Here is a 15,287-nt window from a genome sequence, read left to right as displayed (position 1 = left end):
TTTCTTCTTCGTGGAGCTTTTCTCCTTCTTCTCCTTTCTCATTCCTGGAAGTTGCGATCTTCATTTTGAGGTAAGGGAAGCTAGTCTTTTGGTTGGTTTGGCTGAAACAAGTTCTATGAACTCTCTTGTGGCTGATGATGAACGATTTCGTTTGGCTGAGTTGCTGAATATTTGGGGTTGTGGGGGGTTTTGTGGTCTTGAGTCAAAAGTTTGGATTTTCTTTGATTTGTTGTTGCATGCATATAAAGCCGGTATCTTTGAACTCCTTGATGAAAATGTGACATTTTGATCCGTTTGCATGTGTTTGGGATGTGATTTTTCGCAGGTTTTGATGAGATTTTCGAACTGGGAAGGGTTTCTGTTTGAATTTGCGCTGGGCGCAGTTCTTCGCGCCAAACGCAAATTGAAAAGAGGAATCCCTGGGTGAATCGCGCCGGGCGCTGGAAAAACCACGCCGGGCTCAATAGACCTCTGTAGGTCTCGGGTTCGGAATTGCGCCGGGCGCGACTTTAACACGCCTGGCGTGCAATTTATTTTCAGAATTTGGCATTATAGTCTGCATGAAAGTTGTAGCCTTGGATGTTAGTTTTCCAATGGCGCTGGAATCACTGAAAAATGAGTTTTAGAACTCCAGATATGGCCATTTTAGTGAAGAGGGGTCAAACTGTCAGCATTAGTTATAGCTGTTTCGATTTTTAAAATTTTTCACAAGGTAGATGAAAGAATTAGGATTTGGGGTCTTCATGAGAGTTGTAGGAAATTTTCTTATCATTAATATGATATAAGGATGAACATGATAGGAGCATTATGACTCTAGATATTCTATAATTAGTAATGGTTGTCGTTTTACAATGAGTGATTATGATAAGTTGAAGGTTGTTTTGGATGTGTTCTTTCATGAATATGCTGATTTATGCTGACTAATATTGATTAATGCTGTTGAGCCGAGCTGAATTGTATGATGGGTTGAAATGCTGTGCTGTAATATGCCATGCTGTACTATGCTGAATGGTGTGGTGCTGTAGCCGTTAAGTCGGTGCTGTTGTTTGCCACATACGTGGTGCTGTAATAACCGCTAGCTGGTGCTGATATGTGCCTAATTGAGGGGCCATTATAACAACTTGAGGTGGTGTTGTTGCTGCTGCTAAGCAGTGTCGATGTAGCCGCATCGCGGTGCTGATATTGCTGAATAGTATGAGCTGTGCAAATGTGCTGTTAAATATGATGACGAACTTATGCATTTAATTATAGGTTGATTTTTAAAGTATACTAGCTTACCCTTTGTTGTTTTCCATGTTGTTGGACTGCGATGATCATACTATGTATGGGAGCAGAACAGGAATAGGTGGGCGTCCTGGGATGAGTCTTCGGCGGACCTTGGAGCTGTTTTGCTTGTGTGGATTTTTTTTGCTTGTAGCTACTTGGGATAGTAGCATTTGGTTGTAATTTTCTTTGGTGCACTTTAACCCTAGTCAGACCAGAACTTTGTATATTTATATATTCTAGATCCTATATTTATATACTTGTTCTATCTGTCTGGAGTTTCTAGTGTGCGATGCCGTGTGTAGTGACTAGCCGGGTCGTTACACGCAATGTCAGCAGGTGGTCTTGTAAGAGAAAGACTCTTACTTGTTCTATGGAAAGAAACACTAGTACAAAAATGACTTTTAAAATCGGAGTTTTAAAATCAGTCATAAAGTAGCCATTTTAAAAGTGACGCGGTGGCATGTACTGCAACAGAACGACCCCAGAACGGGCAGTACTGCTTGCAGAACGGGTCGTACTGCTTGCAGAACGGCCCATTCTGGTATCGTTTCAGACTAAAGTTTACATGCTTATACAGGATAAAGAGGGTGCGGGGAAGGGAAGTGTAAATTTAGGAATTTCATTTTTTTAAAAGGTAATTTAGATATTTTATATATTTTTTTTAAAAAAGGGGATGTGTTGATACGAGAGTGGAGGTGTGTTTAAGATCTGCCTTCACTTGTATATGTCCTTTACCCATTCAAGGCCCAATTTAACTCGTATGAATTGAAGCCCAAAACACTGTTTATTTTCTCAATTTTCCCGCCAAGAAAAAGAAGTTTTCTGGTCCAAATAAAACAGTGGAAGAAGAAAAGGAAAAGGGAAGCGAAGACGACGTCGGAAACGGGATGCACGGAACACCGGGAGAGACGGAACAGATAATAGGATACGGTTTGGGATCCGTATCCATGGACCCGTTCGGGTTAATGGATATACTTGACACTTACTTTCCTCAGCAACTCTTCACCATCGAAGAAACCTGGTTCAATCTCACTTCTGCTCTCGTTTCCTTCTTCTCTTCGCCGACGGGACAAAACCTCGCTTCTCAGGCACCGCAATTTCTCTTCCTTTATCCACTCTTTCATTTCCTCTTTTCCGAATTGTATTTGAGATAGATTCGTTGAATCCGTTCCCTGAGGCACTTAGGAATTTTAAATATTCAATAACACCTGGATTAGGTTTCTGATTCGTGTTTGCGATATTGCGTTCGCTAATTACGGCATTTGTTGTCTTGTCAGTAACAAGCTATTAATGGGTAACGAAGTTACGAACGAATGCATTCATTAAGATCACAAATAAGCAAAATGAATTTGTATATTAAAGGCCTGTTTGGATTCAAACTAGATGTACTTTTGAGAGTTTTTCCACTGGGAAAAATTATTTATGTTCAGAAGAGAATCTCTCAAAAACACTTTTAAGTTTGTATGCAAACAGACTCTAAAAGGAACATCTGAAGAAGCATCTATTGAACACATTAAATTTGTTTGTTATGGAAACTAGAATACTGAATAAAGTAAGGACGGAATACGGTTCAGTGTTGGGTAGCTTTAGTTAGTGAAAACACGGGAAGGAGAAAATTTTCTCATTCGGATTTTAAAGCTTTCTAAGCACCGTTGTTTTGGACACAGTGATATAGTGAATATTTGATTTGAGTTATGCTGACAGGTGAAAAATGATTATGGAAACTATGTCTTGTCACTTGACTTGGAGCAGTTGAAAGGCTTATGTTTTATTAAGGAATTTTATGAAATATTAAAGGAGAAACCTAAAATTGCTCTCTTATGCATGGGTGCTTCCGTTCATAAGGTATGCTTGAAGTCACGCCAGTTCTTGCGCAAACAAGTGCTTATCTTGTGTTGGCCAAGGTTTTATATTGTTTAAATAATAAATTGGAAACAGGTTTTGCTTTCCAAATGGAAATATCACGATCTGGAGCTTGGTGCAAAGGTAGATATTCGTCTTCATAACTGTCCTGAAACTATGATTGCGCTGAAGAACTTAAAAGCAGCTTACATTGGTATATCATCTATTCATTATAGTGATTTTTGTAAAAAAAAAAATTCTTGCTTGCCAAGGTTGGAGCTTTCCCGTTGTATAGGAAAAAGAATCATTTTAATATTTTATCATCTGTTGGTGATTTTACAGACAAGCTTGTCTCAGTTCGCGGTACTGCTGTGAAAGTCAGCACTGTCAGGCCTCTGGTGGTGGAAATGAGTTTTGAATGCTGTAAATGTAAACAAACAATAACGCGTATATTTCCTGATGGAAAATATTCTCCACCATCTACTTGCAATTTGAATGGCTGCAAGAGCAAAATCTTTAATCCGTTGCGATCAACTGCTCAAACTATTGATTTTCAAAAAATAAGGTGAGCCTGGTGCTTGACTCATTATCTCTATTCTTTCACATACATTTGGCATCCCTTTCCCCTTACTCATTCGTTGGAGCTTCATTCCTTTAAAACCCTTTTTTAATGCACGTGCTGCACTAGAGTTCAAGAATTATTAAAACCTGAAGACCACGAAGAAGGACGCGTGCCTCGAACAGTGGAATGTGAGCTTACTCAAGATCTTGTTGATACATGCATACCTGGAGACGTGGTGACTGTTACTGGAATTATAATAGGAATTAACTCTTACATGGATATTGGAGGAGGTATGTCTGAGCCTGCATGTTTTTTGTTATTCACTGTATATGGTTCCCTGTTTTAACACTTGCTTGGATTTTGAAGGTAAAGCAAATTCAAGTTTGTTAGCAAAAATACCTAAACTCTAATTTTACTTGAATATCTATCTAATATCATTTTAATATATATATATATATATATATATATATATATATATATATATATTTGTGTTTGTTTACTAATATTTGAATTTGAATTTGGCTACTTGCAAAATCATTAATGTAACTGTAATGTTTGCCAATTAATGACCTGGTACTCTGGCAATAATAATAGAATACTTCTGTCAAAGATGAAGTCATGAAACACAAGTAGTCACACCGTCTTAGCATCATATCTGTATATTTTTCCGTAGAACAGAAGTTTCCTCTTTCACTCTGATGTTGGATTGCCCCAGGTTCTGCTTAATTCTGAAAGGCTACACGCCTGGTTTTCTGTTGCCAAAACTTGATGCATGAAAAGTATGCTAAACTTCAAAGCTAACAAATTTAAATTCCAAAGAAAATTATAGCTATTAGCAAATCTTATGCAAAAGTATATCCGACATCCATTATTTCATTACAACCATAATGAAGTGAACTGCTAGATACTGTGGGACTTGTTTACACAAGTTATGAAGATCAATCATTAACAGGCACACTATCACTTGGCAGTTGGCACAAAGATTTACGTAATTATTTAGTATAAAATCATAATGCATTTGTTTATTGGTTTAGTTTATATAAATATTCTGGTGCAATTGATGCGGGACTTCAGACAACCTATTACATTTGTTGCTATTTTCAGTATTTTGTCTGGCTAAGTTATCTCTGCTTTAAATATCTTAATTACTCTACATATATATAAGATGCAAATTTATTCATTTTCAATCATTTTTCTTATCTTATGCAGCTTCCGGATATTTATGCAGGGAAGTCAAAGAACAAAAACCAAGGATTTTATTATTTGTACCTTGAAGCTGTATCCATAAAAAACTCAAAGTCACAGTCCATACCTGAGGATCTGCAAGACTCTAATCCCAAAGCTAGACCAACTGAGCTGTTTGATTTATTTTCCTTTTCTTCAAAGGATTTAGAATTTGTCGTGAAGTTTGTACAGGAGCACGGTTCAGATTTATTTCGGCAAATCCTTCAATCTATATGCCCATCCATTTTTGGGCATGAACTTGTTAAAGGTAAAATATATGTAACATAATGAAATGTGGCTTGGTGCTGGTGGTCATCGGTTCTAATCCTGGAAACCACCTCTCCATTCTGGAGAAGATTGTATACATCTGGCTTCCCCAGACATTGCCATGGCAGAAGTCTCATGCATGGGTCCACCCTTCTAGCTGCGTGTTTAATGACATGTTTCTTATGAATTTTGTAATTGTTAGTATAACCTTGTTAATGTTTCCCTTCAAAAGGTCATAATCTAACTAGCCCAACATACTTTTATTCTCTTTATCTTATGAATCGACTTGTTGGCATGTGCATTGTTAGAAACTATTTGGGAAGAATGTGATTCACCTTATTTCTAATCCTCTAATGACATCATTTGGGGAAAATATTTCAAAATTGGTAATTGAAGGTTGAATATAATATTAGTGTGTAATTATTTTGACAGCTGGGATAACTCTGGCATTATTTGGTGGCGTACGAAAGCATTCTATGGATCAGAATAAGGTTCCTGTGAGGGGAGATATTCATGTCATAATTGTTGGTATGCTTACTGTCTTTGTTTTTTGCTTAACTTCTAAATGGAATCAAACCTTCAGATTATTTTTAGAAGTGGATTTATTTGTCAAAAATGTTTTCTTCAGTTTAAAGTTGGCGTAATGGAGACATGTTAAAAATTATGGAGATAACATGACGAATTACTAGTACTCCAATTTCGATTTCCTAGGTGATCCTGGTCTAGGTAAGAGCCAGTTGCTACAAGCAGCAGCAGCTGTTTCTCCACGTGGTATCTATGTCTGTGGTAATGCCACAACTAAAGCCGGCCTCACAGTAGCTGTAATGAAGGATCCTATGACAAATGACTATGCTTTTGAGGCAGGTATATGTTCTTTAATTCTTTTTATGGCTGTACTCAATCAAACTCTGGATCTTCTGGCTCAATGTGTACCGTGCTATTTCCAGAATTAGGTTACTTGTGATTGGTCACGATTGGTCGGATGCTTTGACTATAGGTTGTGTTTTTCTAAGTTAAGTTTTATTGTTTGATTCTTCAAATTGTTCTTTATGTTCCATTTTTGAAATCTTTGTTCTGTATGATAAATGTGGAATTTAAAATGTGTTCAATAAGTCAGGAGCCTAATTATCTAGTCATTGTTAGGCTAAATGATGACATTGTTTTATTTTGATACCTGTTGTGTTTTCTTAAGCTCTGTAGAATTAGGTTAGTTTATCTTAGCTAGTGTCAATGACTTGTACAATTAGGTGGAAAAAGGGGAAAATAGTTATTTCTCTTATGCTATCTGGATAAGGATATAAATGGGTCTAATTGATATTTTCTGTGAATGATTGCTGAAATTCTGATAGGTGCTATGGTGCCGGCTGACAGTGGATTGTGCTGTATTGATGAGTTTGATAAAATGTCATTAGAGCATCAGGTTTGTTCTCTCGTGACTGGCGATCAATTTCTTTTGACCGTGATATATCTTAAACTTTTTACTGAAACCATATTGTGATAATACAGGCGTTACTGGAGGCGATGGAGCAACAGTGTGTCTCTATTGCAAAGGCGGGATTAGTAGCAAGTTTATCATCCAGGACTTCTGTTTTAGCAGCTGCAAACCCCGTTGGTGGTCATTATAAGTAACATTTTATATTTTCGTCTAGTTCCCATAATTTCCCTGCAGTGGGTCATTCTTATTTCGATATTCTGTCTGATTTGTCGTGATAAAATAATGTTTTAAATATGATATATTTGAAGTTTTTTTTTTAATACAAATTTATAAACAGTTATAAATCATATATCAAAAATCATATAAAGTTCACTAATATCATAAATAATATATAATCAGTAGTAAATCATAAATCATGTCAAACTCACTAATATCCTTTACATTTCCATTCTCTCATCAATTGAAGCAGATGTTATTAAAATCAAATCTGGCCTAACTCACTCGAAAAAGCTAGTTAAGGAAGAAAATGTGGGACATATTTATACATCTCCCTTGTGCATAGGATTAGATATATGGAGCATGATGTTTGAAAGATAGGGCATCTTCCGGCCGTCAAACAGTAAGACTTGATAGATTCTATACCATATTAGAAGTAAACTAGGCTTTTAAGGAGGAAGCTTTTCCTAGTCTTTTAAGAAGTATTGAGGTTTTATAATTTGTATTATAAAATTACTATCAAAATAATGCCAGTCATGTAACCAAGCACATTGTCTCTTTTGACAAATTGAGTTAGTTATCTGAGCAAAGGTACCGTTATATTGAAAGCTTTATCCCAAACTGCAGCCGAGCAAAAACTGTAAATGAAAATTTGAAAATGAGTGCTGCTCTCCTGTCTCGTTTTGATTTAATTTTCATACTGCTGGACAAACCTGATGAACTTCTGGACAAGCGACTCTCGGATCACATTATGGCAGTAAGTGAATTCTGTTTTCTTACATTGTATCGGTGCTTGCATGTAAATACATGCTATCATATTTCATTCATTGTTGATTGAAATGGCATCCTTGTTTCTCATTTTGATGTATTCCGATAAAAGTTGCAGCTATTATTGTGATGATAGAGTAAATTACTTGGTGTCCAATAGTGACTTAACGAGTGTTGTTAAATAACCTCTATAGAGTATATCATTTTGATACGGTTTCAAGGGCACCACAGGCTTCACGGTTTAGATAGTGATGTATGACTACTCGTAACTTTTTTCCCCAGTCTCAGTGTCCCACTCCCTCCACTCATGTAGAAACTCTTAAACTTCTCCCACATGTTACTTAAACCACTATTATTCACGCAAGGAAGGACTTCTGTACTCCTCCATCAACTCGTTTCCTCTTACATTTACAGTCTATGTTGAGCTTATTTTTAATGTTTTCGTCAGTATTTTGACTAGAGCAATTGAATTTTCAGTTAATATTATGTAATTTTTATTAAGCTTATTTGTATTTGTGTACAACTTACTTTTTTATACATGTATAATTGATTTAAATTCAACCTCTAGGTGACTTCCGCTATTTGCCCAACGATATCCGCCACATGATATAGCGGATTTTAGCTTTCGCAATTCGCTATTGATAACACATGATATTTTCTCCAAACTGTAGTTTCTATGTTTCTGCTTATGTGAGGAATATGAATTATTTACTGACGCTATTTTTCATTTCTGCATAATTATTCTAGGTTTAACCGCCCCCTCTTGAATTCTTGATCTATAACCTACTCTTCTCAAATAAAGGAATTAAATTAGTAAATAGGTTTGAACTTATGTATTAGAGAGATGACATGATTTACCGAAGAATCAACAGAAAAACGTGGGAAAAGTGATAAGAATCTTGGGAGGGAAATATCATTTGCCTCGCGGCTTAGGCGAAATCATATCGGGTTCTCTGCAAGTTACTTTTGAGTATTCTTGCTTTAGGACAATTTCTCTTGTCACAGTAGACATGTTTTCACATTTCTACCGAATATTCTTCATAAGTCAATGTTATTGTTTATTATTTTTCATTTGATCCTGTGTTTGTATACGGTTCTTTTGGTGCTAAAGGTTAATGTTTCAAATATATCTTGCAGCTTCATGCTGGAAATGGACAACATTCACCGGCATTGAAAAAACGACGTGGAGGTTATTTTACCACTCCATCCTGCATTAGTTTTTAAACATGCTCGAGCATTCTACTTTTTGGTAAATCCAGATTTACTAATGAAAAATATTCCTCTTCATCAGATCCACCTGATTCCCGAGCTACTGCATTACAGAATGCCGAAGGTGTGGATCTGGGCGTTGGATCTGGATCTTTAATTTCACGGTTGAGACTTGACCCACTAAAAGACAGTGATTTTGTTCCATTACCCGGCCAACTTCTTCGCAAATACATTGCTTATGCAAGGAGTTTTGTCTTTCCTAGGTGGTTTGATGTCTTATATATACCTTATGATTCTGGTCTAAGTATTCCCGTGGTCTAGGAATTTATTTTGAGCCTCTTCCCTTTTTTTATTTCTTATTAGGATGACAAAGCCAGCAGCTGAAATCTTGCAAAAATTTTACCTAAAACTGAGAGATCATCATACTTCAGCTGACAGTACTCCCATCACAGCCAGGCAGCTGGAAAGTCTAGTAAGGTTAGCTGAAGCTCGGGCTCGGCTGGACTTGAGAGAAGAAATCACGGCCCAGGATGCAACGGTTAGTTTTACGTGTTAGTGTGACCTGAATAATGCGAAGTTTTTTTTTCATCACTCCCTTTTTTTTCTAACAACACACGTCTCACCTTGTTTTTTTTTCTTTCTTTTTTTTCTTCAAAATACCACTGTTTACGTGATTGAATTCAACATTTCAGAATTTAGTTTGCAGTATAAAATTTTAACATTTTCATAATTTAATTTTCAGAATTGTGTAAAGACGAGTACTAGGAATATACATTTATCTAAAATAAAAATAAAAAAGAGAAAGGTTTATTAAATAAAACGTGAGACTACCAAAATTTTATAATTTCTAATAAATTAATTTTAATCAATAAAAAAGTGTGTTATAGTGTGATCCTAGCTCTTGAAGCATTAAATTTCTAAAATTATTTTTACATCCGGAAATTAAATTGTTTTCTGGAATTGCTTTTACATCCGGAAATTAAATTCTTGAAGCATTAAAACTTTACACGCCTGAAACTAGATTTTGGAAGTGTTAAAAATTTTGTATACAGTCAATTTTCTGCAATATTTTTTTCGATTGATGCTACACCAATATCTTCCGTGTAAAGTCCTTTTATATCTTTTTCTTTCTTGTGTGGTCAATGGTCACACGTTCATCTTAACATCTCATTTTTACGTTTCCATTTTTTTCTCCTTGTCCCTTTAAAATTCAACATTAACTTCTATAGATATAATCAAACTTATAACAATACGATAAAATTTGTCTGAGTTTGGTGAGTATTTTGCGATCACAAATAACTCTTGACCCATCTCCATTTTAGCCGTCTCACTTGTATTCTTTGTGTGATATCCTCATTAATTTTCCTATAATTTTGCACTTTTGATCTCAAAGTTTTAATTTAAAAACTTGTGAATGACATCTCTCATTGTTATTTTCAAGTCACGTTCCTATTTGCCTCTTTCTAAAACTGCAATGCATATACTCAATTTTACTTTCAAATGAAAATCCTTCGCTTCTGAAGTTTGTTTCTAATGTTCAAGTTTAAAGTTAATCGTTTCCCCATATTCCTCAACTATAACTATTTCATGGGCCAAAAAACATGAAACTGGGAATAATCTTTTGTATGTGCGTAATTAAGTACATTCAAGACTAGATTAAACGAGTGAGGACTTAAGTCTAAGTCTTGATATAATTTTGTTCCTATAATCTTTAGTCTTTAGTCTCACATCCCAGAGTTCACATACTAGTAATTACCTCATCATACATGTTCTGTATAACTCGAATGTAAGCTATGCGAATATTTTAGCTTTTTCTTCTAAAATCTTTCACAACACTTCTCTTGACACTCATTCTGTAGAACATACATATATGGACAAGGTCTATAGAAGTCTTAAAGAGTTGAACGGATAGGCGGTAAGTTTGTCCCTGGAGGTAAAGACACGGAAGAAAACTAAAAGCAAAACCATTAGTGGGAAAAGACTTGCATCAATTAGTTCATATGAAGGGTAATATATAATTCATGCAGCACAGCCTAAATGGCACCGTTAAAATATCGATAAGAAGCTCTTCTGAACACTACTAATCTTCGTTAGAGACAAAAGGAAAGCAGTTTTAGACGTCCAATAATATTTTCTGCCCCTAAATTATATTATGCCACAAGATTCTATAGAATTCCCAATACCAGCTGAGAGTGTCAACAACTGAACATTTCCAGTCCATGAAGTTTAGAAAGACCATTCTTTTTCTTATCGTGAATTTCTCGTGCCTTCCTTGATTTCTTGTGATGATGATTGTGTTGCAGGATGTTGTTGAAATCATGAAGGAATCCCTGTATGATAAATATGTTGATGAGCATGGTGTCGTGGATTTTGGTCGAAGTGGGGGGATGAGTCAGCAGAAAGAAGCAAAACGCTTTCTAAATGCCCTCAACAAGCAATCGGAACTGGAACAGAAGGATTGCTTTTCAGTATCTGTATGTGCTTTTGTTTTTCTCTTTGCTGCATTTGCTGTCGGTAGTTTCTGTCCTTAATAAAAAATCTGAGTTACTTTTCAGGAAATATATAGTCTGGCGGATAGGATTTCCTTGAAAGTTCCTGATATCGACACTTTCATCGAAAATTTAAACAGCGTTGGTTATCTTCTCAAAAAAGGACCAAAGACATACCAGGTATGATGACATTTTCACTCTCCGGTCTATTGTGGTTTAGTCGGCTTCTCTACAATCTCAAATTTCTGTTATTGTAATGAGTCTATGACTTTACACAAAGAATCTTTAGCCAACATACCTTCACATGCCAGCCACCTCTTTACGTGGACAAAATTTTAGGATTTGGCCTTTTCTTGTAAAAAAATACATTTTTAGAAAGTAGAAGGTAAAGTTATAACTTTTAGTTAAAAATAATAAAATAAATTTTATCGACAATCTTGATAACAATTTTTAATCGATGACTTTAAGTTGATACATCACTTAGGAAAAAGCCAAATCCAAAAAAAAAAAATGATGACAAAAAGCATTAAGCATCCTTTTTGGCTTTTGCAGGTGTTATCTTCTTCCTACGCACGAAGCCAACAGTTCAGGACAAGAGGATGAGCGACGTACATTTTGTCCTTATACTGAAATACTAGGATTACAGTCTACATATACATACAGCACTAGTTTTGATCTGGTAAGCTACTAAGCTTTCATCCTATGTTTGTGAATATGTCGTGTCAATTGTCATGCACGGTTTACTCTATTTTGTTGTTAACGTAAGTCTGTCAAGCCTGTCTATCAATCATTACTAAGACAACAAATTCTGTAAAGGTGTTCACCAGATTACCCCACAGTTTATATTAAGTCAATACAAAACATTTTAGTTGATTTAGTTAATCGGTTATTTTTAGTTTAAATGACGGATAATCTAACAAGTGCGAGAAAAATAAATAGGAATTTTTTATTAAATAGTGTATCAGTTTTCAATAAAATTTTTTTGCATATTGATTATTTAAAATAATTAAAATTAGTTTGTTTTTTATTTTCTTTTTCCTTTTCAATTTGAACCAACGTAATGATTTGATTAATTCTTTTAATTTTTCATAAATATATTTTAGACATTGGTGCTTAAATTTTTTCTTCATTTAATTTCATCATATAGTCTTAGTCTTATGATCTTATCTGGTGTTATCAAGTATTTTGGTTATATTTGTTATATATAATCATATTTGAGTAAAAAATTAATGATATAGTGATGATAAATATTTTATCACTAAAGTAGAAGAATTGTTTTTATCTTCCATCAATTAAAGACAAAAGTTGAAAATTTACTGAGAAATATTAATAACACTCTTTTAATCGTATTCTTGATTTTGTAATTCTTAACTAGGGATGGTAAATGAATTGATTGGATAAAAATAGATTATTAATTTGTTTAAATTTATTAAAAATTCAATTCATTTAAAGTAATGTTTTAAAAATTAAATAATTTTTATTTTTTAAAATATTTTATTTCTTTCTTTTCTTTATAAATTATTACATTCTTTTATAATCTTTTAAAATTTCCAAGACATTTTTTATGTCAAAGTAGTATTTTAAAATCTCAATCCAATAAACATCTCGTTATAATCCAATAGATTTTGAAAATATAGTAAATGAATCACTAATCATCTATAAAATTAAATGGATGAATTGAATCGGATTTGTTATTTATTTTTATTGGAATGAATGAATTATATGAATTTACTTGTACATAGATAAATTGGATAAATGATAAATTAACAAATTCATTTGTCACTTCTATTCTTATCTAATAATTTGTTAAATGTACTAGTAGTATTTCTGTACTTTAATTATTTTTTATTATAATCTGATGAATCAAACCAACTTAATTGTAATTAGATTGCTAATATATATATATATTTTTTATTTTTTTAATCAGTGACAATTTTCTTTTAAAAGTTGAAACAAATCTACCAAATTAATTTAGAATAGTTTATATTTAGTTTTATTCTAAAATCCAAACAATCCAACTTTTGAGGAGAAATTTCATGAAAATTAAATATAATTATAATGAATCTCAGATGTAGGGTCAACAAATATTATAAACGGCATAGCTAATCTATATGGAACATCAAACAAACAAACACTCACCTCGGGAAAGAGGATAAAGGGGAGTATATATATGCGGTGAATAACTAAATTTAGCCAATGCACTTATATTATAGACCCATTTATTTTAAACTACTAAGAAATAATGTTTTATTATTCTCAACAATAAAAATAAAATAAAATATTTTTGTATTGTTTAATGAGCTAGAGCTTATCGGCTGCTGTAAAGATAAAGTAGATTAATCACGATTTAATATGTAGGTTGGAAATCAAATACCGATCTTTAATTAAAAAATAAGATATATATATATATATATATATATATATATATATATATATTAATAACAACTTTCTAATACCAAAATAAATTGAAGGTCTAGCCACAATGGCTCTGATTAATAACCCGTTGATAAGTTCCACATATTATGATCACAGAAACCAAAGAAAAAATTACGTTAATCTCATGGAAAACTACACAACCACTAATTATGCATTTGATTCTCCGTTGCGAAAAGCGTAACATTTTATCAAAGAAACTTATTATATAGTAATTAGTAACACTGTTAGCATTTACTATGGAAAATCACTGAATAATACTGCGTTAACTTGGAGGCCAAGAATTTTTGTTGACAAAATTATGGACTGCTAAGGACGATAACGAATAGGGTCTCAAAAAAGAAAAAATAGTATCCATTTTTATAATTATATTAAAAAAAGTTCTCTACACTTGGCGGCCCATATGAATATAAAAAGTATATTTAATTTTCATTTTTATACCTATTGACTATTTATATAATCATATAAACGGTTAGAGTTGACTTAATGGTAGAGATTTTATATATAAAGTCTTAGATTTGAATTTTGATATTATTATTATAATTTTAATGGATATAAAAAATTATATACTCATATAACAATAAGTTTTTATGACTTTAAGAGAAATTTTTATTCAAAACATAATTAAAAATAATATTAAATCCCATTTTATTTTCTTATCAATTACAAAATAATTAATAAAAAGTTTATAATTATTTTTCTACTGAATATTTCTCTCCTAAAATATATAAAGACAAATTCATTCAATTTATCCTATAATATAGTTAATATCACTTATTACATATATTGTCAATAATAATTTAGAAACAACACATTCATTTAAAAAAATATATATTTTTGATAAAATTTAATATATTTAATAATGTAAAATTTGAAATTAAATTATTAACAATGTTAGTGCAAAACTACACGTGTCTAATAAAATTTGTTTATTTTATCACATCATCTGATTCATTAATAGGATGCAACCACATGGTAAACTCTTTTTGGTACATTTTGTTATATCTTTTTATTTTTAAAAATAAATAAATAACGTTAACATAATCAAAAGAATAAGTAAAGTTAATATTTTAATATTCACTATAAATTATCTTGAGTATATAAATATTCCAACTTATATGAAAATAGAAAATAATTATTAACAACTTAATTATAAACACATTTTATAATATTACTGATGTTATCACTATCATCATTATTTTTACCATTCTCACCATCATTATTATTATTTCCACTGTTTTTAACGTTATTGTTATCACTTATCATGTGTTGCCTCCACTACTATTAACTCCATTATCACAACATAACTATCATTACCTTTACCTTCCATCAGCATTGTACCTTTAGTCGAAGTTGCCACTAGCCTACTACCACCAACACCCCAATGTCGTTGTTATCAATTTTAATTTCTACTCGTATTTTACTCTTATGTCAATTTTTTTATACATATATTCTTAATTATAATTATATCTTCAAATACACATATACACAACATATATATATATATATATATATATATATATATATATATGTATGTATGTATATATATTGTAATAATAATATTAATTACTTATTA

At 32.7% G+C, this 15,287-nt stretch overlaps 1 protein-coding gene across 1 annotated transcript; it reads left to right on the top strand.

Annotated features, from left to right (window-relative positions):
- The first annotated feature begins 2,041 nt into the window (after positions 1-2,041).
- LOC109810896 (putative DNA helicase MCM8) lies at positions 2,042-12,160 on the top strand. Its single transcript, XM_083066794.1, has 17 exons — positions 2,042-2,354; positions 2,971-3,111; positions 3,205-3,322; positions 3,451-3,673; positions 3,797-3,960; positions 4,899-5,162; positions 5,594-5,689; positions 5,873-6,025; positions 6,511-6,581; positions 6,668-6,786; positions 7,440-7,569; positions 8,718-8,769; positions 8,872-9,052; positions 9,153-9,327; positions 11,093-11,263; positions 11,345-11,458; positions 11,831-12,160. Exons 1-17 carry the CDS (start codon positions 2,154-2,156, stop codon positions 11,879-11,881), a joined length of 2,424 nt encoding a protein of 807 aa, XP_082922920.1. The 5' UTR covers positions 2,042-2,153; the 3' UTR covers positions 11,882-12,160.
- Positions 12,161-15,287: the final 3,127 nt, after the last annotated feature.

This window comes from Cajanus cajan, chromosome 11, assembly GCF_000230855.2.
Source record: "Cajanus cajan strain Asha chromosome 11, NIPB_CcT2T_4, whole genome shotgun sequence".
NCBI lineage: Eukaryota > Viridiplantae > Streptophyta > Magnoliopsida > Fabales > Fabaceae > Cajanus > Cajanus cajan.
Note: the sequence above shows the minus strand (reverse complement) of the source record. Positions and strands in the feature narration are given on the sequence as shown.

Bases quoted from the DNA above. Each gene is read 5' to 3' on its own strand.
- LOC109810896 (XM_083066794.1), top strand. From the start codon at position 2,154: ATGCACGGAACACCGGGAGAGACGGAACAGATAATAGGATACGGTTTG. The intron at 5,163-5,593 runs GTAAAATATATG...TTATTTTGACAG, and splicing joins TGGGCATGAACTTGTTAAAG to CTGGGATAACTCTGGCATTA. The intron at 9,328-11,092 runs GTTAGTTTTACG...ATTGTGTTGCAG, and splicing joins TCACGGCCCAGGATGCAACG to GATGTTGTTGAAATCATGAA.